The sequence below is a fragment of the Mus caroli genome, chromosome 16 (assembly GCF_900094665.2).
Source record: "Mus caroli chromosome 16, CAROLI_EIJ_v1.1, whole genome shotgun sequence".
NCBI lineage: Eukaryota > Metazoa > Chordata > Mammalia > Rodentia > Muridae > Mus > Mus caroli.
The window spans coordinates 13,517,188-13,541,740 of record NC_034585.1 but is presented as its reverse complement, the minus strand read 5'-3'; the positions used below and the strand labels follow the sequence as shown (position 1 = coordinate 13,541,740).

Genomic DNA, 24,553 nt, shown 5'->3' with positions numbered 1-24,553 from the left:
CTGCCTCTGACTTCTGAATGCTGGGATTAACGGTGCATGCACCATGTGCAGCTGAAAAGGACCTTTCCCAGCCATCTATGTAAACTGCTGTGAGGGGCAATGCATGGGGGGTAGGGTGGGGTGGGGAGAAGTAGAGTAAGGCCCATGAACATTTTTGTCTGAAGCACAAGCCATAAATTGATTATGAGTGCCTACTTAGGACACATCAATCCAGAGGAAATCAACACTGAATCTTACCATGGGTGTAAAGATAAAGATGTACATTTATTTCCATGAGTTACAAGTGCATTGCATTGCTGTTCATACTAGCAGGCAGTCTTTATAGAACCCATTTTCCATTGATGTCAAAATAAAAAATAAAAAATAAAAACCAAGAAAACAAAAGGACAGCTGAGAAATGAAAAGTTAACAATATAATTATCTTTCCTACATTATCTTCTGGGTAGCATTCTCTTCATGGAATACAACTCAGAGGTCACAACAGATTTCGTTCAATCAAAGGATGTGACACTTGGACATTGGTCTCGGCACAGAAACCTTAACAGTCATGCAAGAGCACAGTAAGTATTGAACAAGGCATATTTCTCATCAGAGAGCAGTGAGGGGGTCTGGAGGCACCGCACTGGGATAACACCATCAACTCCACAGCACACAGTGCAGGAACAAAATATAGGAGAAAAGGAAATAAAAGAGAGCTCGAACAGTTACTGCTAGCCTTTTATGACATTAACTCAGCAGTACCAGAAACATCTCTAACTTGGCAACAGAGCAGAGCTTCCTGAGGAGAGCCCATCAAGGTTTTATTACATACAAGTCATTACACTGCTGAAGAGTGAGCTCGAGATGCTGACATGCTGCAGGAGAAGAACTGTACACTTTCTCATTTAAAGATGCAGGGTTCCTTTTAGCTAAATCCCTAGGTAGTGAATGTGGTTATGCAAACAGCCTTCTGTGTGGCTGTTCAAGGTTATATGGAGCTCCGCCCCGAACATCTAGGTCAGCTTGCTCTCTACTGTTCTGGGAACTTCCACAGCTTTGTGTGTGTCCATCTTTCAGTAAATGACAAGCACAGCTGTTACTTTCACTCTCTGGCTAAGGATAGCATGTAACATTTTGGCAAGAGCTCCACCTCCATTACAATACAAGTAACCATATAAAAGCCGCAGAACAACAGATCTGCTGCTGCAATGCTTCCTTCCTATTTCACTTAAACAGTCATCAAATTTTTAAAAAGCTGGGCAAATAGTACATACCTTAAATTTGGGACTAACATGATACACAAGAAAAATGGCCCCAAAGGACTTCTGCAACAGAAGCCCCTGCCCCTGTAGCCTATAATACCATCCAGGGACACCCACAAGCTCCGACTCTGTCTAGGTAGACAGTTACTAGCCAACAGATGAAGTGCAAATTTGGAGCTGTCTTATGTCCTAGCCTCCCTACTGTGAAGTGAGGTGCCAATAACTGGAACAAGTCTGGAAAGACTCTCCCTCTGATGAGGCGGATGGTTCAGCAGGTGATACGTAGAAAGGATTCAGAACAGGGAGGAACCACTGCATCTTTCAAACCAGAAAGCAGTTCGTGACTAAACAACAGTAAGCAGTTGAGTGCATTGAAAGTGCACACTGCTGCACGGCCTGCTGCCAGGAGAACTCTCTGGACTGAAGGAATTCCGTGAAAGTATAAAAGCTGCTACTACCAGAAACTGCCCCTCTGAAAGGCTCAAAGGAGTCAAAGAGTGGGTAAGCTGAGACGGGCTGAAGACAGGACCAGGGTCAAGAACTGGGGGGGACACCGACATCTGAACTCGTCCAGTCCTCTGAGCCCTCGTCCTGAAAAACAAAGATAAACTCAGGAGTAAGGATTGAGCCATGTCAGAACAATAAAGGTAACAATAGCACAAAATAGCAAAATAAAAATGTAATGGGAATAAAAAGATTGTCAAAAGGTCACTGCACTCTCACACGCACATGACACATGTGGTCCTGAAGGCTGAGTCTCTGCCCTCATTCTTTTTTCTCCCCTTCCCTTTCGCTTCAGCTCTGCTCCCTCTGGCCCATAGGTTTTTTGTTTCTCATTAAGGATGGCTGTGAGCCACCATGTGGCTGCTGGGATTTGAACTCATGACCTCTGGAAGAGCAATCGGTGCTCTTAACTGCTGAGCCATCTCACCAGCCCCTCATTCTACAGCCATCTTTTTCAGACAATTCTTCCTTTCTTTCTTTCTTCCTTCCCTCCCTCCCTCCCTTCCTTCCTTTTTTCTTTTTTTCGAGACAGGGTTTCTCTGTGTAGCCCTGGCTGTTCTGGAACGCTCTCTGTAGACCAGGCTGTCCTAGAACTCAGAAATCCGCCTGCCTCTGCCTCCTAAGTTCTGGGATTAAAGGCGTGCGCCACCGCTCCCTGGCCTTCAGACAACTCAAGAGCTGAGATGTTACTGTGTGGTGGTCTGAATGAAAATGGTCCCTATACACTTACAGGGACAGGCACAATTGTGAAGTATGGAGTTGTTGGAGTAGGTGTGACCTTGTTGGAGAAAGTCACTGTGGGTGGGCTTTGCTTTGAGGTTTCAGAAGCAGAAGCCAGGCCCAGAGGTTGTCTTTTTGCTGCCTGCCAATCTGGATGTAGGACTCTTAGCTACCTCTCTAGAACCACGTCTTCTTGTGTGCCACCACCATGCTTCCCTCCATGATGACAATGGATTAAACCTCTGAACATATAAGCCAGCACCAATTACATATTTTCCTTTGTAGGAGTTGCTGTGCTTATTGTGTCTTTTCACAGCAATACAACCCCTAACTAAGACATAAGGTGACTAAGGGAAGACACATGGACATATTTACTGACACTCAAAGCCTTGTTGGCTTCCCAAGATACCTACCACTCCCGTAGTCAAAAACCAGAATTTACAAAGCCTTTTCAAAGTACTGGATCTTCTCTTTATTCTTAGGAAGACTTCCTTTCTCGGGATGACTGGGCATGTCACCTGTGCTCACAATGGGATGTGTTGTTAACACTAAGTTTTCTCTTATTGAGAACAAACTAAGCCCTGGTGGGTAGTGAGAATAGTAGACTGGGCTCTGAGTTCGAGGCCAGCCTGTTCTACAGAGTGAGTACCAGGACAGCCAGGGCTACACAGAGAAACCCTGTTTCAAAAAAAAAAAAAAAAAGAAAGAAAAGAAAAGAAAAAGAATAGTAGACTGGGATTCTGAAAGGTGAGAGGCTGTAGCTGGTTCCCAGTACTGGATGGTGAGAATGGACCACCCAGGTCAAGGAACGTCATCGATTCTCTAGTCAGCTGCCATTTGTCTGTGTTCAGCAAAACAGCCACCTGTCTTACTTCCAGGCAACTGCAGTGTCACCATAGGACAATACAAGTCACATCTCTCTTCACTCTTATGAGCTATGTTTTTACTTGGGAGAGATTTTACTTCAAACCAAATCTACTCTCACCATAAGGCTGACACAAAGTGCTCACTGCACAGTGACAGGTGACCTTCATGAGTACTTACTCATTTTATACCACCTCTGAGAAACAGAAGCATTGCTACACAAATCCTGCTTTGACCTGTGGTTTTGATAAGGAAATCTAGTTGAGTTGGTACAGTGACCAAGTGCTTCAAATGCCAAGAAGATCTCTCTAGAAACTTCACTGATTTGATATGTTGCTCGCACAAAGATCTAGTGCTGTTGCTCTGATAGGAAACAAAGCACTTTCAGGAATATGGCTTTCAAGTGCCACTCAAGAGTCAAGACTGGAGGCTGGCGGCCCATGCCATTAATATCAGCACTTGGGAGGCAGAGGCAGGTTGATGATCTCTTTAGTTTAAGGCCAGCCCGAACTACAGAGCAAGTTCCAGGACAGCTGAACTACATAGAGAAACACTGTCTTGATTAACCAAAAATCAAGAACCAATCAAACGAATGAAAGTCAAGGTATATGAGTGCCACTATGTACTGGCCATAGGCTGACAGGTTAGTGAGGCCCTAAAATGCTTCTATCTTCCAGGAAACCAAAAGGAGCTGAGGCTAAGTTCTTAACTAATTCATCCGCTCAACAAAACTCATAAATAGGGAGATGAAGAAGAAAGACCTATTTCTATATTCACAGTGGGGCACTCAGGAAATGGGTCTGGATGAAGATGAGGTACTAACCACATAATACCCTTCACATTTTCATTGGAAAATTCCATAAGGAAAGTAGAATGAAGCACCCTGATCTCTTATGACTGCCCACTCAGGCTGCCATACTGACAGTTGGCCCTAGCCAGCAGTGTTCTTTGAGGGTGTAACTTCCAGTTGAAGTCCCCCTCCTTCTAATGTTCTTGGTGTCTCCTAGCACTCCCTATCTTCAGCTTGGAGTTTGTCTGAGCTCCATAGGCTAAGCTCAGGAAAAACAATCCTTGATGCCGTGGACACATTTCCAGAACTATGTATGGCAAAGACTGAGGCAATATGGGCACATGATCTAAATCCAGAAGCTGTCAGTCACTTTGGGTAAGAAGTACAATTCTAAGCAAAACTTTAGATTCTTCAGCCTTGGGCTGTATAAGCTACAAGTGCCTGTGCTTTACTTAGAGGGCCTGTCATTAATGAACCCAAACAAACCCCAATAAGACTTGTTAGTAAACGCTGCAGTGACAACTTCCTCTGGATTATTTACTTAAAAAATAAAAACAGTATTTTATGTACATGGGTGTTCTGCGCTGTGTGTGCAATGTTTTGGAGGCATCCCAGAACTGGAGGAGGGGGAGTCCTGAAACTGGAGTTACAGGTGATTCTGTGTCACCATGTGGGTGCTGAGAATCAAACTCAGGTCCCCTGGAAGGGATACTGAGCAATCCCTCCATTTTTATTTTAAAGGAATAATTTATAAGCCAGTATAGATGTTATTGTGCCCTTAAAGTGTATGAAATAAATAAAATGGGTTAAAAGGTTCATGGAGGGAAAGATGGGTTGATAAAAGTAGAAAATTAGTGCAATCAAATGTTAAGGGCATCTAGTGGTGGGATGAGTCTACTTTAAAATTCTTTCAATTCTTCAGAATAGTTGATAATTATCATTAAAAGAGCACTGGAAAAAAGCTTTAAGCTTTAAGCAGGTGTGGAATAACTGTGTCTCAAGCAGTAAACTGCTGTAATTGGATTACTGGCAACCTTAGGACCACCTTGGCTGTTGGGCTGCAGTGTCCACAGACAGTCCCTTCCTTCCATGCTACTTCTGTAACCTCTTCCCCTAACCCACTGCAGCTCTGTCTATGCAGAATACCTTGCTTGTTCACATTCTAACACAGGTTCTAGCCTCTCTTCTTTTACCATATCTTTCCTAAGTTCATGGAGCTCAGCCAGGTACATATAAATCCAGAGGGGGTCAGTGGAGACTCTATGTCCCTGAAAAAATTCTCAGCTTCTCTTGCCCACAGAACTGAAGATTCTGACCCAGTGAGAGTTGTAGAATAAGGTCAGCCAGGAGATTCTCCAGGGCAAGCACTTGTACTATTTCATCAGGGGACATAGATGGAGGACTCCAATATTGTGGATTACTTCATTTGTGGTTGTGCTTTTATTCAAGAGTAGGTCAGAGGTGCTGATGTACTGTGAATCAAGAATACCCAAGAATAGTTGGCAAAGAAAGGACAGGAACTGCAGGAAGAACAAAGCTACCAGTAAACCCCATTCATCTTCAGGAGGGCAGTGTAGCTCTGACTAAACGGGGTCTTGTGGTGGGAGTGATGGTGTGGTTAGGAAGAAACTCTTTCCTGAAGGAGTAAGTAACCATTCCAAAATTGTTAGTTTTACACTCTGAACCCACAGCAGTGCCTCCTCTCTTTTGAAAGCATTGGGACCTGGCACCCAAGGCTTCCAGTAAGCACAAGAGTTATGTACTGTATGCCCTACTCTACTCCAACCGAATCTTTTCAAGATGAAGCCACACCTTGAAAATCTAGTTCCTTTTGGGACTGTTTTGAATTCTTTTTTTCTCTCTTCCTGTACTGTGCCTCCTCTCCTTTCCTGGCAGTCTTTTGCACAGTCTCTATGATTTTCCCCTTTTGTACTCCTGTCTTCCTAGGATACCATAGGCTTACTTCCATCAGTGTTTGTCCTGAATGGCTTCTATATCTGTGCCTCAGTTAAACTGTTTAGTGAATAAAATTCTATCCTTTCAAATCTTTATTTTTAAATGTTTTTATTAGCATATATTAATTATACATAATGATGCATTTCACTGACATTTTCATACATGTAAAATGTATTTTGAGCATATTCATCTGTTATCTTCTTACCCCCTTTCCCTTCCCCCATTAACTCCCTCTTCTCAAATCTTAGGAGTGTAGCTCAGTGGTACAGCACTTGCTTAGCACGCAAGAGGCCTTGGATTCAATTCCTAATACCACAACCAACCAAAAAGTCCCAAGGCCACAAAAGTTACACAATAGAATTTCTCAATATTTAAAATGTCATATGAAGTAAAATCAAGTTTTTGGGAATAAATGCCTCAAAGCTATTCCTTCCCATGAGTTATTTTCTTCCATAAAAGTCCACTCCCATAATGCACACGACCGTCACAGTGTCTAAAGGCTGCCACTTTATTTCAAGTCCTCATAATCTGTGAAAGACAAAGTCTAATGTCCCCATTTCACACCATGAAGCAATCAGAATGAATGATCTATCAACAGAAGGGGACAAACTGAATTCTTTTTTCCTCCTAGAGATGTTTTAACTTACACCATCTCTCCCTTGCTATAAGGGGTTAACTGTATAGTTAAAGTTCTAGATACCTGACCAACTTAAGATCTGTATCCTGGCTGGAATCTAGCAGTCTCTTCAAAAATGAGTTCTTTGAGCTTCTCCTTAGGTAAGTCGTCCAACTCCATGTCAAACTTGAATGGCGCTTCAGCAATGGGCTTTAAGACAAAATGAACATTTACCAGTCACAAGTTGTCATGGTCAAGGGAGTGATTTATTGATTTATAACACAACTCTGGCTTATAGTCTGAAATTTATACAATAAGACCAATGTTTTACAAACCCTGAAGGCCCCAGGGCTTGGGGCACAGTTTATTGGGGATGTGTGCTCTATACAAGGGCTCTGGGCACTATCCCAAGTACAACACAGAAACAAAAACCAAGTGCACATAACTAACTAGAGTATTCCACTGAACTTATCATATACCCCAGAATAATTTTCAAATACTTTAAAGGCACCAAATATCTTTTTTTTTTTTTAAAGATTTATTTATTGATTATATGTAAGTACACGGTAGCTGTCTTCAGACACTCCAGAAGAGGGAGCCAGATCTCGTTACAGATGGTTATGAGCCACCATGTGGTTGCTGGGATTTGAACTCTGGACCTTCGGAAGAGCAGTCGGGTGCTCTTACCCACTGAGCCATCTCACCAGCCCACCAAATATCTTAATAACAGAAGTTGGAAGTACTTTTATGTTTATTTAATCAAAACACAAAACTAGCAAGGCCTGGTGGCTACTTATAATCTCCCACTACTAAGAAGGCTGAGGCCAGAGAACTGTTAAATGTGATGTCAGTCTAGGTAACAGTGTTGTACTGTGTTGTACAGTAAAAGAGCTGGGAATGTAACCTCAGTGTACAACACTTAGTTGGCATATCTGAGACCTGGATTCAATGCCTACTACCACAAAACAAAAAAATGTTAAACTACATTTAACTAAGTACATTTGAATTATATACATTAACAGTATGAAGAAATACTATGTTGATATTGTTATCCAAGGAAACATTATAAAGCTATTAAAAATGAAGCTGCAAGGAATAATATTCTAGAAAATTTCTAGAAAAAAATCTAAATTCTAGAAAAATTTAAAACTGGGATGGAAATATTTTCTTTAATGTAATTTAAAGAATTTCTGACATAGTTTTATTTTGTGCATAGCCCAGTTTGGTTCTGACATTTACAATTCTTCTGCCTCAGCCTCCTGATTACTCTGATTACAGGTACTGTCTGTCTGTGTGTCTTGAGTCAGAGAATCGTGTATCCTGCCTCTATGTATCTTCGCAGCTCCAGAGCACTAGGATTACAGCATGCACGATCACCATGCTGTCTTATGCATTTCTAGGGACTGAGACCACAACTGCATGCAAACTGCATGCACAACAGTCAAGCACAAGACTGACTGAATCATACCCTAGCACCATCATTTTGACTTCTTCAAAAACACATTTTACAACTAATACTTCTGTGTGTACGTTTGTGGGAGCATGTATGCCGAAGTATAAAAGCAGGGAAGACAGAGAGCAACTGCACAAGTCATTCTCTCATCCCACCATAGGGGTCTCAGGAAAGAAACAAGCTGTCAGGCTTTGCAAGAGCATTTACCCACTGAACCATCTTGCTGGCCTCATATTTTGTTTTTTAAAATTCCTACAACTAAAATGTGACAGGCCTAAGGTGGAGAATGATATCAGCTGTCAATCAGCATATGCCTAGACCTCCAGGCCTCATGCAGTACTTAATCCTCATACACAGACTCAAACACTGAAAAGAATTCCCATCTGCAAGAAAACAACTGTCCTTCAGAGTGTACAGGGCTATAAAGTACCCTCTGCATAGCATATACTGCCTCAGTTTGCTGAGCATAACAGCAGAATCTTACGAAGTAAATACCCAGGGCAAGGGGCTGAGAAGAGCCTGAAATCTTAAGTTCAAACCAATTTCTATGTCATCACCTACATTGTAAGTATTTTGCAAGCTCCCTTACGTGCTTAAGGGGTAAAAAAAAACTTCATCTTGATTTCTACCTTTTCCCATTTTATCTGTTTTTAGCTTCTGCATCTAAATTTGACTACACTCTACTTGCTTCTTCCTACTTTAAGAACGGGCTTCATTTTCTATTCACAGAAGTCCCCAACATTTTAATTCACTTTGCATTTTCCTTTGTTATCCTTGATGGAATAAAGTTTAATACTTTAAGAACGGGCTTCATTTTCTATTCACAGAAGTCCCCAACATTTTAATTCACTTTGCATTTTCCTTTGTTATCCTTGATGGAATAAAGTTTAATACTTTAAGAACGGGCTTCATTTTCTATTCACAGAAGTCCCCAACATTTTAATTCACTTTGCATTTTCCTTTGTTATCCTTGATGGAATAAAGTTTAATATGGAACCTTCAGAGGACCCAGAGAATGCACTGGGCTTACTCTGGAGAAAACATGGTAAGAGGCATCTGTAAACCTGAGGAACTATCACACCGACCTCTGGTGCAATACCTACCTCATCAATGCTTACCACAAGCTCTTATGTCCTGTCTCCAGGGAATGGCACACTTATTAAAAGCCATGAAGTCACAGTGTGAGCCCCTGGCTGCCTAACTCCTCACTCTCACTTCCTCAGGACCAGTTCACGTAGCCTTTTCTGCTATGGACCACTGCAATTTCTAGCTGTGGTAGTATACAAAAAATTGGGTTCTACTGGCTCATACTTTGATACTTGGTTCCCAGTCGGTGAACTGTTTGGGAAAGATTATTAAGTGTGGCCTTGTTGGAGGAAATGTGGCACAGGAGAGGCCTTTGAGGCTGTAGGAGACTTATGTTATTTTGAGTTCTCAGCTACTGTTCTAGTGCCATGCTGTACCTATCCGTTTCCATGCCCCCACCATGAGGTCATGGACTCTAATCCTCTGAAATTAAACACTTTTTTTGGTTTTTCAAGACAGGGTTTCTCTGTATATAGCCAGGCTGTCCTGGAACTCACTCTGTAGACCAGGCTGGCCTTGAACTCAGAAATCCGCCTGCCTCTGCCTCCCAAATGCTGGGATTAAAGGCGTGTGCCACCACTGCCCGGTAACACTTTTGTTTTTAAGTTGCCCTGGTCATAGTATTTTAAGGCCCTGGCTCCCTCTTTTTATGCCTCACAGTGGTTATCTTTCCTTGGGCATGTACTGCTCTACCTGCTGCAGCTAACCTGGAGGAACTCTTCTGAGGCAAACACCAAGGGCCTACAGGTAGGAACTCCAAGCTGAGGAGGAGGGCATGCCATAATGTTCCTTAGGAAAATCTTGACAAGGACACGGCTAGGGCTTCTGTTCTAGGATGACTGAACATTCCTGACAACAGCCAGGAACATAAGCTCTTACCTCATCACTTGGGTCATAATACTGCTCCAGGTATGGGTGGGCCAGAGCCTGTTCAACTTCAATCCTCTTGTGAGGGTTAAATGTCAACATTTTATCCAGTAAATCCAGAGCTACAAAGAGAAAGGATTTTGCAGTGGTGAGAAGCAGGATTTGTTAGCAAATGCTTTCCATTTTCTATTGAGCTGACCCTCAAGGCTCTAAGGCACCACTATATGTCTCGCTTTAAAAACTATATATGAATGGGGCTGGAGAGATGGTTTAGTGGTTAATAATACTGACTGCTGGTGTAGAGAACCCAGGTTGAATTCCCAGCATCCACATGGCAGCTCATGACGGCCTGTAATTCCACTTCCAGGGGATCTGGCATCTTTACACAGATATGCACATAGGCAAGACACCAATGCACATAAAAATAAATCTTAAAAACCAAACCAAACCAAAAAAACTCAATCCCCAGCCTCCCCAAAACAAACCAAAACCCAAACAAACCAAAAAACCCATAACAAAATGAACCAAGCCAAACAAACAAACAAACAAACAAACACCACAAAAAATCCTCTGTGTGTGTGTGTGTGTGTGTGTATGTTGGTTGCATGTTGTGTACCATATGAGTAGTGTCCACAGAGGTCAGAAGAAGATGGATCCCCTGGGACGAGAGCTACAGATGGTTGTGAGCTGCTGTGTGCATACAGAAAGTTGAACCTTGGTCGTCCTCTGTTAGAGCAGCCAGTATTCTTTTTTTGTTTGTTTGTTTTTCGAGACAGGGTTTCTCTGTATAGCCCTGGCTGTCCTGGATCTCACTTTGTAGACCAGGCTGTCCTCGAACTCAGAAATCCGCCTGCCTCTGCCTCCCAAGTGCTGGGATTAAAGGCGTGTGCCACCACTGCCCGGCTGCAGCCAGTATTCTTAATGATGTAGGCCACCTTTCAGCCTTACCTGTAAATCCTTTGGAACTGTGTGAACATAAGCACTGACAACATGGAAATCACAGATGCCAAAGGAGAATGGACAGCCAAGAGAAAATGAGCACTGGAGCAAAAGCCCAGCTTTGCCTACTAAACTTTCACATTTCCTATATCACTCAGCAAAGTGCTTGCTGTACAACCATAGTTGGATCTGAGTTTGAGCTCCATTATCTACATAAAAAAGCCAGGCTCAACAGTTCGATTACCAGTTCAAGGAGGCAGAGACAAAAAGATCCCAGAGGCTTGCTGGTCACTCATCATAGCTGAAATGGTAAGCTGCAGGTCCAGGGAAACAGAGAGTGATTCAGGAAGGTAACCAACATATATCTTTGGTCTCCAGAAGTATATAAATAAATGAGGGCACCTACACAGCCATGTATACATATACTCATACACCATACCCACATACCCAAAGAAAGTAGAAAGCAACTGAAGACATCTGATGACAACTTCATACAAATGCACAATAATGTGCATGCACACACACTGTCAGAACAAAGTGTTTCCCTTAGGTTCACTCCACCGTCATTCTGCACCCTCAAAAATATATTTTGACCAATCTACAGTTCATTCTCCCCCAAACTCTTGCCCCCCAATAAAACACACACACACACACACACACACACACACACAACTAAAATCCCAGTTAGGGATAAGCAGTCCACAGCACTCATTCGCCACATGCTGTACTTGGTATTAACCTCCATATACTGCAAAAAGAAGTTTCTTTGGTGACAGTTTAGGCCAGACTAACCTATGGATATAAGGATTAAGTATTCAGAAGGCAGACACTCTACCAATTTAGCAAAATGAGAGTAGCTGGTTTTTCCTAAGATCTTTCTAGCCACTGATTCTTGGCTAGATCTACAGTATACCAGGTATGAGTCTTTTTCTGTTGATGAGGCCTTAAGCGAAACCAGCTAGCTATTCGTTAACAAGATATTTGTGCTCTATATACCAATGGATTCATCCCGATGGCAAGTTGTTTTTGTAGTACACAGCTGGGCAAGATAGTCTAGTGCTTTTTCCCTCCTGGCAGCCTCCCGAACACCTTGTACTATGAAGGCTGGTCATCAGAAAGAAGCTTCTACTACAGTGGCATCTGTGAGTGAAGTGTATGGTGCCTTTCATAGGCTCTGGCATTGGAATGCTAGATTCCTAGTTGGTGGTGCTGGGGAGGAGCAGATGAAGGCGTGGCCTTGCTGGAGGAGGAACTATGTCACTGGAGGCAGGCTTCTAAGTGCTTAAAAACCCTTTCACCATTTCAAGTTCACTCTGTTTCTTGCTTATAGTCTGAGATGTGAGTCTTCATTTTCCTGTTTCTGAGGTACTGCTTACTGCTAAAATTCAATGGGCTCTATGTCTCTCTGGAATGATAACTCAAATAAACTCTTTCTTGTGTTAGTTGCCTTGGACATGGTGTTTTATCACAGCAACAGAACCATATAGGAAACTATTTTTATATGGCCTTTTCAGTTATCCATGTTCTTTCTCCCTCCCCACTTACCTCTCCACCATCTGTTATTTATTTTTCCTTTCATAGCCCCCTCTCCCTTTTAAAGTAGGACCAAGTGTGTGTGTGTGAGTGTGTGCACACACTCGTGTGCGTGCATATATGTAGAAGAACTGGCATAAAGAAAAGAGAGATCTGGAGACTTACCAACTAAGCCTGAGGGGAAAAAAATATATCACATTTTAAATGATCATTTTCATTTTATCTGCATGCACACGCACGTGCACACACGCACACACACGGCTTCAATGTTCATAGAAAACTTAATTTTTTAGATCCTGGCTGATCTAGGTTCTGCTTTTGGACACGATATATTATAATTACATAAAACTAACCAATATAAGATCTTTTCTTCAAATTAAATCCTAACAGAAGCCCAAGATATAGAACCAACAAGACACCCTTTCTTGGGTATTCACTTTCAGAATCTCAAGCAATACTGAAAAATCCAAGTCTTAAGTCTAAAAACTTTCCCCAAGTCTGGAAAAGAACTTATAACCAGTAAAGAATACAGCTTTTTAGACAATATGACAGTAAAACAAGGCCAAACTCCCACATGGGTAATCTACTTAATAACGAGCCTCTTCTTACTGCGATTCTTAGTTACTTGCAGGTAGCAACATCAACCTCACCCATCTACAAATCGGTACATGCCCCACAGGACAGTATGCATGGCCAAGAACTCAGGCATCCTCAATCAAAGCTAGTTACACTGAACACTTACTACACTGAGATATGCTGGGCAGTGGTGGCACATGTCTTTGACCCCAGCACTTGGGAGACAGAATCAGACAGATCTCTGTGAGTTTACAGGGCAAATTCCAGGACAGTCAGGGCTACATCTTGAAAAACCAAAAACCAAACAACCAAAAACAACAAAGAGCTGATTCTGTTGTCTGTAGTGGGGTGAGAACTACCTTACTTCCGGCTCCTCACCTTCAATCCTCAGAGAGCCCTACAATTCTTTCCTAAGGATCATTTGGGTTGGATATAATGGCACTTGGCTACAAACCTAGCATTTAGAGATTGAGGCAGGAAGGAATATTTTGAGTTTGATCTGGCCTGGTCTATATAGACAAGATTTTTCAAAACAAAAAACAAAACAAAACAAAACCCTAACAGAGCATAATAAAATCCCTGCCTAAAATAAGTCTCTACCCAGTCAAGACATCAATTGTGCAGCAAAAATGCCTGGGAGACTATAACCCAATTCTTCTAACAGCATTAATTGTAAGTCTGTCAGATACTTACAGTCAGTTCAAACTTGTTGGCTTTCAGAAATGCTCTTCAAGACAGACAGACAGTTTGCAGCTAAAGCATTTCTAAGATACATATTCCCTCCAGTTAAAGTCTAGTAGGTCCTTAAACAACCAAGTAAAAATTTCAAAATATAATGCCTTCCCTACTTTAGAAGTAACTAAATCTCAGGTCCCTTACACATGGTTTCTCTATATTCACAGCTACCAAAGGACAAAAGGAGAGAAATGGGAATCAGCTGCTAAGTGCTGATACCACAAGTACAAAGCCCAACTCCCCACACCAGTGATCTGCAGCTACTGCTCAGTTGAATTGTGGCCATCTGTGTGTACATTTTTCCCTAGTTTACTTCCCATAAAACACTGGATATCCTAAGGAAGCTGAGATTATATCTGACTAGGATTGTGGATACCTTTTCAGAATCCCACATCTTCTAGTACTTTAAAAGGTTATACATACATACATACATACATACATACATAGCCAGCCAACTCCCATTCTCTTGACCTATCTATCCTTGTCCTAGCCAGATCCCGGGCATGCCAACTAGCTGCCATAGTTCTTCAGGTCCATTTTACCTGTTCAGTCAAATTCTCACCTTAGATCAATGCTGCAGCTTCAACTTGAGTTTCTGGACGGGGCCATTTAAAGAAAACAATCTAATTCTATAAACTGTAACAGTAATAGTGCTCCCCAAACTGTCAGATCTCAGAACTCCTTCAATAACCTTCAAGATTTGCTGAAGTTATGCTGCTTGGAAAGCTGATACAGAAGAATCAAGTTCAAAGACACCAAGACTGCCTCAAAACCACCTCCATGGATCTATTTTAAAAGGCAGCTAATTCAGCTCACAGCTCCAGTAAGTGCCTAAGTACTTTTCTTCAAGAACACTTTAGATGTCTCATTTTGTCACACAGAATATCCAAGACTTGTATTAAGTTTGGGATAACTCTTGCTATTTTGTCAAAAGTACACTTCCCTGCTCCTGGCAACATTTTCAAGTGTGAAATTATGGTAGTGGAAGGAGGCCTAAAGATTGGTGCTGGTGCCACACAAACCTGCCTGGTTTTATTTTTTATTTTATTTTTTTATGACAGGGTTTCTCTGCATAGCCCTGGCTATCCTCAAAGTCCACTGCCACCACCCAATCAGACTTGTCATCTTAGTAATGGCGGTCATAATCACCAGTGCTTCAGCACCACGAAGTTGTGCCAGTCATTTCTGCCTCCAGTTTCCATGTCAAACCTTTCCCTCCCACTTGCTGTTTCAATCACACCCCTCCAGTGTGGTGTGAGTGCAGGTATACACATCTGTGTACTAAGGTTGACATAAGTACTGGTGTACAACCTTGGGTGTCAGCCCTCTTTTTAGACCTGTTTAAAAGACAGGGTTTCTCTGTGTAGCCTTGGCTGTCCTGGAACTCACTCTGTAGACCAGGCTGGCCTCGAACTCAGAAATCCACCTGCCTCTGCCTCCCAAGTGCTGGGATTAAAGGCGTGCACCACCACTGCCCGGCAGACAGGGTCTTCTGTTCATCTCTATGTACATCAGGTTAGCTGACCAACCAATTTCTGGGGATTTTTCCTGTCTCCACCTCCAAAGTTCAATCCCAGGAAGTGGGGATTACAGCTTTCCTGTGCTGTGACTGCTTTTACATGGCTGTAGAAATCTGAATTGAGGTCATTTACTTTAATCAAGTACTTTACTGAGAGATCACAACAGACCTCAATTATTTTTTAAAGAAAAAAAAAAAAGATTAATTTTATTATATGTGTGTTTGCTTCCATGTATGTTTGTGTGTCAAGGGTGGGCTTCATACTTGTTGAGGTCACCAGAGACACCACAAAGATACTGGGAACTGAATCTAGATGCTCTTGCAGAGTGTTAAATGTTGAGCCATCTCTCCAGCCTTCAATTACTCTTATACAGACAGTCATCAACACTACCCTAACTGGAAAACCAACCTGTACTTTTCAGTCTGTATCTCGCCAGGCACTTTTCTGTTGTACATATGGACCATTCTCCATTCTCCTTATGTTTTTCTTTGTTATATAGTTAACTGTTTTATTAAAGAAATACTTGTAGCTTACATCATGAACTTTGTAAAAAAAAAAATGTATATGAGTGTACACCTGCATGCTAGAAGAGGACATCAGATCATATTATAGAAGGTTGTAAGCCACCATGTGGTTGCTGGGAACTGAACTCAAGACCTCTGAAAGAGCAAGAAGTACTCTAAACTGCAGAGTCATCTCTCTAGCCTAACAGTAAGTACCATTAAAAAAATGTATTTGATCACTGATTCTTTTGGAATTCATTTTCATGTATGAGGCATAATTTACACTAAATTTATTCCAAATAAAGATTTAACTACCATCTGCTGCAACCATCTCTCCTTCCCCCTCACTGATGTCATCTTGGAGAGAATTCTAAGCTAAAACTGCTTTGGGAAAAAAAAAAAAAGAAAAAAACAAAACCAAAAAATAACTGCAAGTATTACTGGCTAAAAAATTCAGCATTAAAAAACTTTGAACAAATATGTAAAAAATACTAAATATAACCTCCTCTATCCCGAGACAGGGTTTCTCTGTGTAGCCTGGCTGTAAACCAGACTAACATCAAACTCAGAAAGCCACCTGCCTCTGATTTCTGAGTGCTGGGATCAATGACATCTGCTACCATGACTAGCTCAAATTCATCCTTAATTAAAGCTAAACAAATTAAATATTACATCCAGCCTCAATGTTGGCAGACTGAAAAGTAAGAACAAAGTAAGTTGTTGGGACAAAATATCCAAGACAAAACGCCCAACTTTCCTCCAAAGACACTCAACCCATGTATGTTATGGTCTGTTTCCCAGAGCCTTAACCAAACAACAGGCTTTGATGCCTGCTATTTTAATAAAGTGGGTTTCTTTAAAAGGGGGAAGAGGTGGGGAAAGGAGAGTAATTATGGACTATTTGGGATTTATTATTTTGTAAAGATGAGTACCTTTCCTTATATTTAATAATTCCTTTATTATTATCATTATTTTTACTTTAAATCTCCACTATTTCAGCTAGAAAATTGAAATCTCGAGTTCCCTGATGTCATCCACTCAGTTTAGGTCATTTTCATACAAATCGGGGCTATTCGCTCCCTGCAAGTAGGTTCTTACTGTTGATTTTCTGTTCAGGGTTGTAGCAGCCAGGATGGTACAGAACAAATGCTCAAGACTTTTTGTTAAACAAACAACTCTTGTGAGATTAAATATAACACAAATCTTTGCCGTTGTTCCTATTAATGAGAACATTGTATTTCTGTTTGCTGACAGAATACTTTGATTTAACCCACTGAGTGTGACAGGTTGTGGTTGGACCTAGTCTCTAACAAGATCTTGCAGCTTCTGATGCCTTCTTCTACAATGTTCTTGCCATCAGAAACCTAGTCTAGTCACAGTGAGCTATGGTGAGCTCTGCTCTACTGGAGGCTGTGGCAGCCAGAAACTTCCCTGACTAGTGGAACCAGTCAAATGGACTTATGAACAAATATTTGGTTGCTATCCCAAGTCCTAAGTTTTGAAATGGCTTGTTTAGCAGTTAAAAACAATAAATACAACTCATGTGTGCTTTCATGTCCATTATGAAGCTAGATAAGGATGCTTATGAGGAATCTCCATAAAAGAACACCGTAATAGCTTCTGATATGGAAAGATCTTCAAAATATATGAGAGTTTTAGTCATGGAATCTTAGAATCCAGACTGTTTTATAAATAAGAGAATTGAGGCCTAGAGATATTAAGTAGTGTTTTACGGTAGTGCTTGGCTGCAGACTAAATGAACCCAGGAAACCTGGCTGTAGAAGCACACTGGCTCCATCTGCGCACCTTTCTACCTTTCCCAGTGCTGCCACCTCCCTGGCTTTTTGTTGTTTGTTCCTAGACAGTTTTCCCAGGCTTTCCTAGACTTTTCATTCACACAGCTCAAACTGGTTTTAAATTTGATCTTCCTACCTCAGCCTTCCGTATTATAGCCATGTATTTCATATAGCTCTTGGTTTAATTTCCTCTTTTTTTGAGTTAGGGTTTCTGTGTAGTCCTGGCTGTTCTGGAACTCACTCTGTAAAGCAGGCTGCTTTCAAACTCACAGGAATCTGCCTGCTTCTATCTCCTGAGTGCTGCCTGGCTAATTTCTTGTTTGTTGTTTTTCTTTTTTTGTTTGTTTTTTCTAGACAGGGTTTCTTTGTGTAGCTCTGGCTGTCCTGGAACTCACTCTGTAGACCAGGCTGGCCTCGAACTCAAGAAATCTGCCTGCCTCTGTCTCCCAAGTGCTGGGATTAAAGTCATGTACCACCACTGCCCTGCTTGGCTTATATCTTAACCATCAAGTTTTCTGATGTCTAAACCCTTCTAAGAGAGCAGCTCTGAAAAGGAGATAAAATGCTCAATACATGAAATACACAAGCCAATCTAAATGTAATGTGTAGCAAGTAATGGCTCATCTGGCCAAGCCTGGTGGAAGGAGAGAACCAATTCTTGCATGCTCTCTGACTTCTGCATATAAATAATAAAAAAATAAAAAACAAATGTTAGCTGGGCAGTGGTGGTGCATGCCTTTAATCCCAGCACTTGGGAGGCATAGGCAGGAGGATTTCTGAGTTCAAGGCCAGCCTGGTCTACAGAGTGAGCTCCAGGACAGCCAGGGCTACACAGAGAAACCCTATCTTGAAAAACCAACCAACCAACCAAACCACAAATGTTTTTTTTTTTTAAAGTTAATGAATTGTGTGGGTCAAGTTCCAATTTTTAATACTGAACAATTAGATAAGCACGATTCTACAGACCTAACTTTGTTATAGCCACAAGATGGACCTGGTGGTTTAGGAATATGATCCCAGAAAGTGGGAACTGAGGGAAGAGGATCACTTTGAGTTCAAGGCCAACCTGGCTATACAGTAAGACCTTGTTATAAACAATCCCCACCCCCAATTTTGAGATTCTTGTAATTAGGAATATTTCTTTTATATTTCTAAGCATTATCTGTGATAACATATTGTACTGTATCAGAGACAGAAGGAGTTTCTGAATCTTAACTCAGGTCCATGCATGCACTGGCTATCTAAGTTAAATGTTTCTGGGCTGGGAAGATAGAACAGTAGGCAGAGTGATGGCCTGGACATAGTAAGGACCTGATTTCAATCCTCAGAGTGCACTAAAAGTCAGGAGGATAAGCAGAACCCTGGGGCTTGCTGGCCAGGTAGAGACACTGTAAAAAAAAAAAAGGTGGATGGTGACACCTGAGGGTTTCTCTTGTCTTATAAGATTAGTAGAGCACAAACTCTCTCTCTCTCTCTCTCTCTCTCAACTAGACACTAAAGAGGAGGGAGAGAATGAGAACAATTCCATGTAGAAACTGCTGAGCTTCCAGCAGATGACTACTATAAAACCATCAATGGCAAGTCAGATGAATGCACCGACAAGAAAAGAGTGGAACCACTGACAATGATGTTGGGCTGCAGACATGGCTCAGAGGTTAAGACTGCTCTTCCAGAGGTCCTGAGTTCAATCCCAACAACTACATGGTGGCTCATAACCATCTATAATGGGATCTGGTGCCCTCTTCTAGTGTGTCTGAAGATAGCGACAGTGTACTCACATACATGCAAAAGAAGCTAATTTCAAATTCTAAAAATATGCCTGCAATATAAAAACTTTTTTTAAAATTAAAATACTACATTTTTAAAAGTGAAAAAAAAAACTTAGGTAAAAATGTGCATGTACATTTTTATCCATAAGACACAAGGATGAGCTGTTATGGCAATGAGCTGCTTTCTCCTTGGTCCATTCAGATCCTCTCAACACTGTCCACTTGAGTCAACTGTGTGTCTATGCATGGGAGAGGGAAGAGGGTGGAAGGAAGGGAGGGAGAGACAATCTATCAGGTTCTTTTCAAGAGTGGTCTACAATCTCACCCAATGAACCAGTTTTCCAGTCTAACACATTTTAAATAAAATACCCAATAGTTACAAGTTAACTTGTTCAGTTTTCAAGCTGGAGCCTGATAATTTAGCCAATGCAATAAGTAAATCTAAAGCTAAGTTTAAGAAAAAACATCAACGAAGCAAGTCTTACCTTTGGAGTCAGCATTTGGGAACAACCTGTTCCATGGCACCTTATTTTTGTGCGGAAGAGAAAGCAAATAGTTTCTAGCTTTTAAATTTATTATACAATTCAGATCTTCTTGTGATGGAGATCCAAGAATACCTATCAGACAAAACATTAGCTGTCAATTGTCAAGATTGCACACATCACCTATGGGGCAACAGAGATATTTAATGTATTTACTTTACACTACAAGTTTTTACAAAAAGATCTTTAATATTTTTAAAGTAGAGAACATGAAAACAAAACAAAGCAACCATGCTAGAGTGAGCCTGATGTGACTAACGTAAATGCAGATCATGTTCAAGAGCTTACCCAGGATGTGATTCAGCTGGTCAAGGTAATGCTTTCCTGGGAAGATAGGCCTGTTGGATAGCATCTCTGCCAGGATGCAGCCCACAGACCAAATATCAATGGACTTGGTATAACCCTGCAACAGAAAGGGGGAAAAGTCAGAATAACAGAATGTAGTGTCCACAACAACACGATGAGATCTCTCTGTAACAGTGTGCAGCAGATGAAAGTTTGAGCATCATCTTTGAGACAACCCTTTGGAAACATAGTGACACAAAATGAAAATCAGTAAGTTGGTTTTCTTAAGAGATGCCATCAGGTAGTGGTGGCACACACCTTTAATCTCAGTACTCAGGAGGCAGGGGCAAGAGAAGCTGTTCTGGCTTGATGATAAACTGAATTGTAGGCTGAAATAAACTCTTTTCCTCTCCAACTTGCTTTGGTCCTGACATTTTATCATAGCAACAAAAATCTAGACAGACGCTGAGTCACTATAATTACTTTACATTTATATCTTGGAATTATTAAATTAGAACTTCTAAAGTATGCCTCAGTCCATCTTCAATGTTAGAGATTTAGAATTATTACAAACTAGAGCTAGAAAAAGTCCTAATGCTCATTGTTTATATCATTTAACTAGTTTTTATAAAGTTGGAAATCAACTTACATGGACAGCACTATATTCCTGGAACAACTTATCCATTTTGTAAATTAAAAAAAAAAAAATTAGGCTGAACGTCCTCCCTCCCCACCTTAGGTGATGGTTCCAACATTCATCCCTTAGGTATCTACTTTCTTTTTAAAGAAGTCTGTTAAAAGTCACATAATTAGTTTATTTCAATGTAACAATATTTCAAGATGCTTCTATAGGGAACACAAGCTAAATTTTGTGGAAAATGTTAGGTATAGTAATAAATGGAAAGAGAAATATAAACATCAAGAGAAAAAAGCCAAAGTTAAGGGTGAATTGATTTTAGAAAACCAAAGAACCAGTAATTGGACCTACAGTAATGATAAAACAGAATTTTAAGTAAATGTTTCTAAATCTCTTGTACCTGGTGCTGTGGATTAAAGCTAAATAAAGAGATTAATGAAAACCCCCCAAATAACATACACAAATAAATAGTAATCAGAATCAGGCCTCAGGGGGAAGTGCCTGTTCTAGGTCTTTGACAGGAATGGATACAACAGTCTGGGACAGCTGATGCCCGAGAACAGCAGGAAACTGTCCAAGGCTGCTGGGGAACGGTCCAAATCCTGGAGAGAGTAGATTATAACTCAAGAGAATAAGTAATAGAGAAAGCTAAAATACAAATGGTGCTAATAGTTATGTTTCCACCAATGGAGAGTACGAGAAGTATCTTAAAGAGTTTGATGAAAACAAAATTTTACAGTCAAACTAGTACTAGCTGCAGTGTTCTTTCTGGAAATGACTCAAAAACTGCGCAAGCATCACCCATCACAGCACATACAGCTTTGACTTTGGATACAATGAATTTCACATCGCTTCTTGTCATCAATATTAAAGGCATGACACAAAAGTGAAACCCTGAGACAGTGTTGCATTCCTCACAAACAGCATGAGTCAGAGCAGGTCTGTTGTGTGCTAAGACACTGTGACTCTGGAGACAGCTCAGCAGTTCAGTAGAGGGCTCCTGCAGAGGGAGGGCCCAGCAGTCTATTTCCCAGCTATACTGAGCAGCTCACAATAATGCCTATAATTCCAGTGCACCCAATGCCTCTGGTACCTATGGGCATCAAATATGTTCACAAACCCATATAGACACACAATTAACAACAAAACCAAAAAAACTATCAGGAAAATACAAACACACAAATCCAAACTGAATCTCAATTTTCTTAACAGTGCTTAATTTTGCCTACCATCTTATAATTCTAACAAAGAATGCATACTTCATGTTTTCTCTGGCAGTTGTAAATCTATTCAATCATGTTCATTTGTTTTTTGTATTAATAGCCTAGGCTGGTCTTATTAGGCTTGTGGTAATTCTACCTTTGCCTCCTGAGTGCTGACATTATTCTTGCTTGCCCCCCACCCCTTTCTGTTTTTTTGAGAGAAGGTCTCTTTATGTAGCCTGGCTGTTCTAGAACTTGCTATATAGAATCACAGATGTCTGCTTGCTCCTGCCTGAATGGAAGAATAAGGGTATGCACCACCACCAGTAGCAAGACACGGGTTTTATTAGCAGAGTCTGGATGATCTGAAATACCCTTCACAACAACTCGGAGAAGAGGATTTCAGTTTCAAAAATAACTACCCTGTAATTTCAAAAGTCCATAGTGGTTCCGTTCTCCCTGCACCCAGTAATTTTGCTGGAGAGATACTCTTCATTATCAGACAACGTGACCTTTGTAGAATAGCTCTGGAACATTTGCACAGAAACGCACCTTACTAGGAACTCTAACAACATAAAGAACAGGTATGTAAGTTGCCACAGGAAGTATTTTAGTAGTATGTACAGTCATTGTGACTGAAGATGGTGAATCCTAAGCCCAGAAGTTCAGTTCTCAGATAGCACTCTGGCTCTGGCCAGATTTACCAGGCTGAAAAGGAAGGTTATAGCTGTTGTTTCTTTTTCTTACCTTGGAATTCAACATAATTTCTGGAGCTCTGTACCAACGTGTGGCTACGTACTCTGTCAAGAACCCCGTGTGATCATGATCTGGATCTGCAACACGGGCAAGGCCAAAGTCACAGATCTAAGGGGAAAAGTGGGATACCATTTTAGAGTTTAATGGCCTAATAATAAAACACCATGAAAATGAAAAAGGCAGTGTCAGTAACAAGGAAAAAAGTACATGCTACCAATACTATGCTAGACATTTTCTGGAAATTACAAAGTCATCATTCCTTAACCCTCAACACCCTGAGAGGAAGCGAGGACAGTGCACATGCTGGAGTGAAGAGACAGGCTGAAGGGTCCATTATAATGCACAGCCCTACAACCACCCTTAGGTCTCATCCCCATCAGCTACTGTGAGTGCATGGCACTCTCACTTAAGTGATTTGAGCAAAATCACCTTAGAGGGACTAGAGAGATGGCTCAGCAGTGAAAAGCACAGATTGCTCTCAAAGAGGACACCAATACCCACGGAGTGACTCAAAGTGTCTATAAATTCTAAGGGAACTGATATCATGGGCATTCACATACAATGTACAGACATACAACTATAAACACACATATAAAATTAAACCCCCAAAGCAAAACCGCTAGGGGCAAAATCAGCAAACCCATCCAGAGCCTGTTTCCTCTCCAAGCTACTGTAGCTCACAGGATCATTGCTGATATGCTCCTTAATTTGCCATGACCTATTTCTATTTCCTCAGACTCCCATTTCTGACTAACTTCCACTTTTCATTAATTAGTTAATTAATTAATTGTATGAATATGAGTACACTGTCACTGTCTTCAGACACCAGAAGAAGGCATTACAGATGGTTGTGAGGTACTATGTGAATGCTGGGAATTGAACTCAGGATCTCTTCAAGAGCAGTCAGTGCTCAAAATTGCTGAGCTAGCTCTCTAGCCCCGTTCACTTTTTTTTTTTTTTTTTTTTTTTTTTTTTTTTTTTTTTTTTTTTTTTTAGATTTATTTATTTATTATATGTAAGTACACTGTAGCTGTCTTCAGACACTCCAGAAGAGAGCGCCAGATCTCGTTACAGATGGTTGTGAGCCACCATGTGGTTGCTGGGATTTGAACTCTGGACCTTCGGAAGAGCAGTCGGGTGCTCTTACCCACTGAGCCATCTCACCAGCCCCCCCGTTCACTTTTTTTAATATCAAAAATACTTCCCACTTGTCACATAGCCAATCCTGATAGTTTTAAAGCTTTCATGTACTGAAGATAAAGCATTTTGTTTTGATGTTTATTACTCATTGTATGTGCACATGCATGAAGAGTACAGCACACATGTCGTAGTCAAAGGACAACCTTCAAAAGGAACTTGAATCTCTCTTAATCTTGTGGGTCCCAGGTAGTAAACTCAGGTCATTTGGCTTGAGAACAAACACGTTTATCACTGAGCCATCCTGCCATCCACCACTGTTTTGTAGCACACCCAGCTCCTCACATCCTTCTGACTTACAGGAGTACTTTGTAAGCTCTTACCATCTAGCTGTCTAGTATTGTGATGCTGCTTGGGTTAGCTACCTTACAGACTCCAGTGTGTATAAAATGTAGGTATGCTCTACTTAGGTCCACATAAATACAAAACACTATAATTTTCTGGTCCCTAGGAAACCAATTCAAGA

General features: G+C 41.1%; 1 protein-coding gene across 2 annotated transcripts in view; it reads right to left on the bottom strand.

Moving 5' to 3' along the window:
• Positions 1-233: 233 nt before the first annotated feature.
• The window catches only part of Mapk1 (mitogen-activated protein kinase 1), a 59,179-nt gene continuing 34,859 nt past the window's right edge, over positions 234-24,553 (bottom strand). Inside the window, exons 4-9 of one of the 2 annotated variants that reach the window (XM_021184651.2) lie at positions 22,882-22,998; positions 20,299-20,413; positions 19,954-20,085; positions 10,110-10,219; positions 6,776-6,901; positions 234-1,832 (exon numbers count right to left, since the gene is read on the bottom strand). In XM_021184651.2, coding sequence (XP_021040310.1) covers positions 6,785-6,901; positions 10,110-10,219; positions 19,954-20,085; positions 20,299-20,413; positions 22,882-22,998 — 591 coding nt within the window. In that variant the 3' untranslated portion in view covers positions 234-1,832; positions 6,776-6,784. The remainder of the gene's footprint in view (positions 1,833-6,775; positions 6,902-10,109; positions 10,220-19,953; positions 20,086-20,298; positions 20,414-22,881; positions 22,999-24,553) is intronic. The other variant, XM_021184652.2, reaches the window with a different exon arrangement.